The following is an 8167-nucleotide window of genomic DNA, read 5'->3' on the forward strand; positions in this document are numbered from 1 at the left end:
GAATTAGGATCTCCACAGAATTCAAACTACTGGTGCTACTGTAATCTTGTTGGTGCTGTTGTAATCTTGTTGGTGGTGCATATAAAGCTAAGTTGGTCGTGCATAAAGCTAAGTTGGTCGTGCATATTAGGCTAAGTGTTACCATTATGTTCACCGTGTCTCGAAACCTAATTAAGCCGTTCCACGGGGCCAACTTATAGCAATGTGGACGTTCTCGTGCATATTAAGCTAAGTTGGTCGTGCATATTAAGCAAAGTGCTATTATATATAAATCTTGTCTTCGTATTACCCAATCTACATGGGATCTTCCTCTATATGATTAAATATCTCTCGTCCTCAATATCTTTCTAGGATTAAGAGAGAATCTATGACGGAAATTGATCATTATGCTGTTCTAGGGTTACCATCAGGCGAAGAAGGGGCAAAATTAACTCAAGCAGACATTAAGAAAGCTTATAGATCCAAAGCCCTAGAGTTACATCCAGACAAGTGTCCTGATGATCCTAATGCAAATACTAATTTTCAAAAACTTCAATCATCATACGATATTCTTAGAGATGAAATAGAGCGTAAACGCTTCGATGATCTATTGAGGTCTCGTGCACAGGATGATTCCACAAAATTTGGCCAAATGATGGCTTATTATCATGATAAAGTTGTTGCTTATTTTTGTCCTCCTAATCATGATAGACAAGTTCGAGAAGAAGAAGAGAGATGTCGTAAGCAGTTGAGAGAAGCTTTAGCAAAACTATTTAGGACGCTGTTCAACCTGGAACGTGGTTCTTCTGCTCCTGATTCTGAAAGTATCTCTTCTTCTCCTGATTCTGATAAACTAGCTCGAGAAAAACTAGCTCGAGAAGTAGAAGTTGATATATGCGTTGAGCTGTCGTTGGTAGGTCTAGAAATTATGACCGTTATCGGTAAAATAATTTCGATTGGTATTGCTGCTGGGAAAAGATACTACCAAGCTGCTTCTTCGATTGGTATTGCTGCTGGGAAAAGATACTATCAAGCTGCTTCTTCTTTCTATTCAGCAAAAGGGTTAGACATGTTCTTCCGCTTCAGAAAAAGGGTACAAGTTGATTAACAAGCATATTTAAAAAAAAAAAAAAAATTGGTTAAGTTATTTGGTCTTTTATAAGTCATATGACTATATTGGACATTCTTATGGATTGTATGTTCATTTGTGATTCTTAGCTAGAAACCCTGGTATAATTTAATTTAATTACGAATCCTTCACCAAATTTTTTTGTTAGCTTCCTTTGTAGCTTTGTTTTGCTTTTCTTGTAATCTTTTCTCTTTTTATCTGTATATTCCACCTAGTGTGGTACTAATGTACTATGTCTTGTACTCCTTTTAATCTAATGAATTCTTCTTTGAGCGTCTTCCTCTTTATGGATAATGGAAACAAAAACAAATTGGAGATCTTTTGAGTTTTATCAGAGAAAGAAGTATATACACACATGTATTCAACTTACAAGATTTATGAGAAAACAAATATGGAAAAAACATTCAGAGAAATATAAGAACAGCAGTCAGCAGATCCCAGTTATATAGCACATTTGCTGGAACCCATTCAAACTACTGGATAATAGCATAGCTCAGGTGTTCTGTCCACCAATTCAACATCTTTGACCTTTTCTTCAATCAACCTCATATTCCTCTCATTCAAAATATTCTACTCCAATGAACTTCACTTGGAATTAGAGATCAGACTTGGAGTTCCAAAAGTACATATCCATCTGGTTTGTGGAGTTTTTATTTGATAAATTTTGAGTTTAGTTCAATAGTTGGCATGTTGGTACTTTTTGAGTCTTTTATAACACCACTACTTTTTTTTTTTTTGACAAGCATCATATACTTTTGTTATGAATAAGTCAAGCTTATTAAACATGGTTCAGTTTCTCTATTGCAAGATTTAGTTAAAGGAGCAACTCTTCATTATTCTCATTAATGCTGTGGCAAAGAAGGTACATTGGTGCATAATTTTGGCCAGGTACATGAATCTTAGGTAAGCCCGATGAGACTTGATATATGTGTGGCACGTAGAAGATGTCTTCTATCATTTTTGGATGATATGTAAGTGCAAAACCAATTGAGATATTCATGTGGTAGCACTAGAAAATAGCAATACCGACAAAGCGATCAGAATTAATAAACGACATCATGACCGATGGAAAAACTTGCACGGTTCGTGTAACAGGAGGTGCAAGGCGATAACATTCGATCTACATTAAGAAAACTAAGTATGACATCTCTCTCTGTATGATTATTTAGGTGATATGCTTGAATTCTGAACTACATATATGATGCATTGTATAAGTGATCAAGGGAAGATTGGTCAAGCCGGCATACAAAATAAGAGGGGGGAGTCATGTCAAGCCGGCATTTATAAACCTCGTGAGTACGATGTATTGTAATCAAAGGTCGTGATGTTTTTCTACATGGAAACCCCTTTGCAGTACTCTGCTGAACGCTCATGTCAGGTAGTTTGTGGATCTATTTTATCAATAATAAGAGTAGATTAAGCACAACTTTCCAAATACTTTAAATCTTGAGAGTGTACATCATACCCATACATTGTATTGTAGTATAATATATTGAAAAAGAAAAAGGCCGAGCCCAATGCAAGTTTACAGTGAGCAAACAACAGAAAAGAAATGGGACTGAAAAACTGCAGAGGTAAAAAACTGCAATCCCAACCAATGCAGACAGACTGCAGTATACTGCAGGTACAAATACTAGCTCGCAGACTTCCAATTCATAACCTTCTTTTCCTACAGACCCACAGACAGCGACTACATCAGTTTGTTGAGAGTACACTAAGCCTGCACAGTCTGGAAACGCCACAGAAGCAAAAGAGAAAAGAGAACAGGCCACTGCAGTTGCATAATGAAAGATACAGGCCCAGAAAGTTAATTTGCAGGCTCCTCAAACTCTACTGCAGGTACGAAATCAATATTCCATTCCACTGCAGTTCCAAAATCGAAGTGACAGGTGACATCCCGTAACCTTTTTGGATTGCAATCCAAATACAATGACTGCAATAGACTATAAAGAGGACTCCCATATATTTGAAACACTAAACTGATGTCTGCACTTCCAACAAATGATGCTCAAGAATGAATAACCATTTACCAATTATGTAGAATTTGATTTTGGGTGTTTGTTTAGTTCTATAACGTGAAACAGAAACTGATTAAATATATGAGCACACTGTAGAAAATCTGATATCAAAGACTTAATGAAAGAACAAAGAACTAAACTCAGAAAATACTTCTCTTGATTGATGTAAAACGACTCATGGCTCAACAGCCTATTTATATGTTTAACAAACTTGACTCTCAAGCAATAAAGACTTTCCAAACATAATCAAACTCTAACAAAGAAACTTATAGAGAATTCTCACGCAAACAAACTCTAAAACCAGTAAAACGTGTAACCCTACTTTACTTCTAAATCCCGTACCAATGTGTCAACCAAACTAGTTGAATCAGGTATTGGGTCAACAACACTTGTTGATCCACTCAAACTCTGTCAACTCTCATAGTTTATCTCTATCAACAGTATCAACAATACTTGTTGATCCATAGTGTGATCTTCTCATTATCTTGGTTTAACCTTCAACATCCTCCCTTAAACCAAGATACTCTTTGTAAATCATTCCTAGCTTTCCACGCAAGTAAATGAAACTGTTAGACTTCAAAGACTTGGTGAAAATATCAGCCATCTGCTCTTCACTTTCACAAAACTGCACAGCAATTTCCTTGTTACTGACAAGCTCTCTGATGTAATGAAACTTAATATCAATGTTCTTACTCCTTCCATGAAGCACATGATTCTTAGTTAGTGAAATTGTAGACTTGTTATCACAAACTATTGTTGCAGGTGTCTTTTTTTCTTGAAATAATGACTTCAGCATCATTCTTAACCATACAGCTTGTGTAGCACAGTTGATAGCAGCTATATATTCATCTTCTGTTGTAGATAATGCAACAACTTGTTGCTTCTTAGATGACCAAGAGAAAAATCCAGTTCCCAACTGAAATCCATAACCTGATGTACTCTTTCTTTCTTATATATCTCCAGCCCAATCACTGTCTGTAAAACCAACTAACTTTGGATCTTTTGAAACAATATAAAATATTCCTAAACTAGTTGTTCCTTTGACATATCTCAGAATACATTTTGCAGCTTGCAAATGTGATTGTCTAGGTGATTCCATAAATCTACTAACCAATCCAACTGCACACATGATATCAGGTCTTGTAGCAGTTAGATATCTGAGACATCCAACAAGACATTTAAAATCTGTTGAATTCACTAGCTCTCCTGTTTCATCTCTTATCAACTTCAATCTCTCTTCTACTGGTGTTAAAATTGGATTACAATTATCCATATTGAAACGCTTCAAAATTCCTCCTGCATACCTTTGTTAATTAATAAAAATTTCTCTTTCAGTTTGTTGTACTTCAATACCAAGAAAAAATGACATTAAACCAACTATTTCACCATATCCTTCCTGAATACCTTGATCATCTAAGAACTATTTCTAGTAAAAATAAGATCATCCAATACAAACATATTATAATATGATCCCCAAGAGTATCAGCTTTCAAATATAAAGTATGATCATGTGGACATCTCGTAAACCCTTTCTTGATGAAATAAGAATCTATTTTTGTATACCAAGCACGTGGTGCTTGTTTCAAACCATACAAAGCTTTATTTAGCTTGTATTCTTCATTCTCATTTCCCTCCATAATGTAACCAGCTGGTTTCTAAACATAAACTTTTTCTTCCAGTACTCCATTTAAGAATGCTGACTTCACATCCATCTGTAAAATCTTCCAATGCTTTGGTGAAGCTAAAGCAATAATCATCCTTACTGTATCAAGTCCTGCAACTGGTGCAAACACTTATGAATAATCAACTCCTTGTCTCTTTATATATCCCTTAGCAACTAATCTTTCTTTCAATCTTTCTATTTCACCATTTGACTTATATTTTATTTTGTAAACACACTTAACAACAATAGGCTTCTCTCCTGGTGGGAGCGTTGTCAGTTCCCAAGTGTTATTCTTCTCAATTGACTCCAATTCTTCATTCATAGATTGAATCCAATCTTGTTCTTTAGAAGCTTCGTCATAAGCTATAGGATCACAATCTCCAAATAATGAAAAGTTCACCACATCATCAACAATATCTTCATTATCTCTTGATAAAACATAATCATTCAACCTAGCAGGTATGATATATTTTCTTCTTGGTCTTGTAGTTTCCTTTTGTGTTATTGCTTCTATTGTTGCTTCTTCATGATGTTCTTCACCATTGTATTGAATTTGCACTTCTTCTTCAACCATAATTGGAACAGTTCTGACAGCAGTAGGTGGATCAACATTCCTTGTTGATCCAGTATTATGAGGGTCAACATTAGTTATTGATCCATTATTCCAATTCCATTGTGAGTCTTCATCAAATATCATATATTTACTTATAACTATTTTTCCAGTTTCTAGTTTATACAACTTGTATCCTTTTGTCACTGAACTGTAACCAACAAGAATGCATTTTTCACTCTAATCATCTAACTTTTTTCTAAGTTCTTTTGGCACATGTGCATATGCAATGCACCCAAAAATTCGCAGATGTCTTACACTTGGTCTTATTCCTCTCTAAGCTTCTTCTGGTGTTTTCTTATTCAAACTATTTGTATGACATATGTTAAGTAGATACACTGCAGTATCAACAACATAACCCCAAAAATTCTTTGGTAAATCTTTTTTTCTTCTTATAGTTCTTTCCATCTCCATTATAGTTTTTTTCTTTGTTTCAGCTACACCATTTTATTGAGGTGTATATCATGCTAATAACTGATGTTCCTCTATCAGTTCTTAATATCTTGATGCTCTTACCAATCTATTTCTCATCATAAGCTTTTAAACTTCTAAAATATTGAAAAGCATCACTCTTTTTCCTAAGCAAATAAACCCATGCCTTTCTACTAAAATCATCAATGAGAGTTATAACATAATTATTGCCTCCATGTGAAGTTACATCAATAGGACCACACATACCGTTATGAACAATCTCCAATTGATGATTATCTCTCCTAGCTTTGTTGACTGGAAATGGATCTCCGTGCTTCCTGCCAAAGACACAATTTTCACATCTTGATTTTGGAAGTTCAATGAAACGTAATCCTGGCACCATTTCCTTTTTTTGCTAAAGTTTGTAAACTATTAAAGTTCACATCCGAGACCCTCATTGACCGTAGTTGGATCGCTGACCAAATATAGTGGTCTCTGATACGGTAAAAACACGGAAAAAATCTGAGAGCCTATACAACGGTCTCTGAATAACTAAATATATTTACCATTCTGCCCTCCGATTCAGAGACGCTTAAACTGCGATGTTGATTTGGTGATTTTGTGTCAGGATTCTTGGGCCCACACTATGTATGGCCACGATGCAATCTGAGATTCTGAAGTGAGCGGGCACATGGAAGAAGAAAAAACCTTATCTCTTCACCCCCACCTCATATCTTTCCATCTCTCTCACCTTTGTATCCCTCTCTCCCTTGTTTTTTCTCTCGTTTGCAGACAACTAAAAACCCAAGCTTTCTCGAACAAAGATTAATCCAAGAAGAAACATCCCACCATGATTAAATCATATTACTAGTGAAACCCTGAAACCTTTAATTTCGATATCCATCTCAATTGAATCAGTGTGAAGAATTTTTTTCGATTTAGAAATTAATGTAAGGGAAAATCTTCTTGGGTTTAAATAAGCTACAATCGATGTAGAACTGTCATGTAGAAGATTTCTCAGTACATTTTTGCAACGTTTTGTGATGTTAGTTTGCTACAATCTAGGGATTTATCTGTATTCTGTCTTTTTTTTCAATTTGGGATTTAGGGGTTTCTTGATGAGGATGATGTAAAGTCATTAGAAGTTCAATTTGTAGAAACTTTAAGGGCATCAAGGTAGTGTTAATGGAGATGTTCTTCCAAATTCTAATAGAAATAGGGCTTTTACTTCAATGGGTTTTTTTTAACGTTATTTTTGATCAATTAGTGATTAGGGTTTTTAATGGGATGTGTGTGTTTTGCAGCTGGAAGTTATATCATGAACAAAAGAGTAAAACATCTTCCTGGTGCATAAGTTAATTAAGATCGAAATAACGAATTCGATTATTCCAAGATCCACATCTGAAATTCAAGTATAAATGTTTTTATTTCTCTCTTTGCTTAGATTTGATTTTGAGTTTTGAAACCCTAGATTTTTATCTGCAGATTGATATTTGTCTTTTTTCTTTGAAGGTGTTGAATATTATTTGCTTTCAGAAACAATCCAATGAAACGATGAGGTAATTTATTCAATTTTCTTAAGTGATTCTTCAATAATTGGGGAGTTACATATGGTTTTTGTGAATGGAATGTTGAAAAGTATTATTTTGGGTTATAAATTTGTGGATGAAGGTGAATTGAGAAATTGTAATTTGAGTAATGTTATGGGTTTGATCTGTTTTTCATGTAGTATTATTTTTTGAGTGGTGCCCCCGTTTTTCATTAGGTGTCATTGGAAGAATGGATGCGCTATTGGTTTGGCAGGAGATTCCATCAGGGTTTCTCTCCGTGCAGCCATTAAAGTTTCTTCTTTATATGTTTGCGGTAAGAACAAGAGTATCTCCAGATGAGATAAGGGTGTAATTATACCTATGTAAGGGTGTTAAAATAAAATAACTCTTTTGGTGCTAGTTTTCAAAATATAGCTCATTTGAAACAACATATGCAGAGCCATTCGTTTGGTGCTAGTTGGTTCTGCAGTTGTTGGCGGTGGCCTCGTGTTAGCTTTGGTATCTTTGATACTTAATTCATATTTGATTTTACATTGTAATATATTTCTACAGGGTAGTTCAGGAGTTTTCATAGCTATTCTTTTGGGGGTCTCATGTATGCTTATAACAGAGCACAGGTATACTTTGAACTTATCTTGTTTTAAATGTCAATTTACAGCTACAGCAACAAAGAATGTCTGTCTGTTGCTTTACTATCTTCAATATGCTGTAATTGAATGCTCTTTCTTTCTTCGATCCAGATTTTTCTTATTTGTTGGCTTGAAGTAGCACTACTTGTTGTTTTCATAGATTTTTTTTTCTTCAGAT

At 34.8% G+C, this 8167-nt stretch overlaps 1 protein-coding gene across 1 annotated transcript; it reads left to right on the plus strand.

Annotated features, from left to right (window-relative positions):
- The first annotated feature begins 367 nt into the window (after nt 1-367).
- Nucleotides 368-1087, plus strand: LOC113341775 (dnaJ homolog subfamily C member 12-like). The gene has a single exon (XM_026586526.1). It carries the CDS (start codon nt 368-370, stop codon nt 1085-1087), a length of 720 nt encoding a protein of 239 aa, XP_026442311.1.
- The last annotated feature ends 7080 nt before the right edge of the window (nt 1088-8167 follow it).

Source organism: Papaver somniferum, unplaced genomic scaffold, assembly GCF_003573695.1.
Source record: "Papaver somniferum cultivar HN1 unplaced genomic scaffold, ASM357369v1 unplaced-scaffold_31, whole genome shotgun sequence".
Classification (NCBI taxonomy): Eukaryota; Viridiplantae; Streptophyta; class Magnoliopsida; order Ranunculales; family Papaveraceae; genus Papaver; species Papaver somniferum.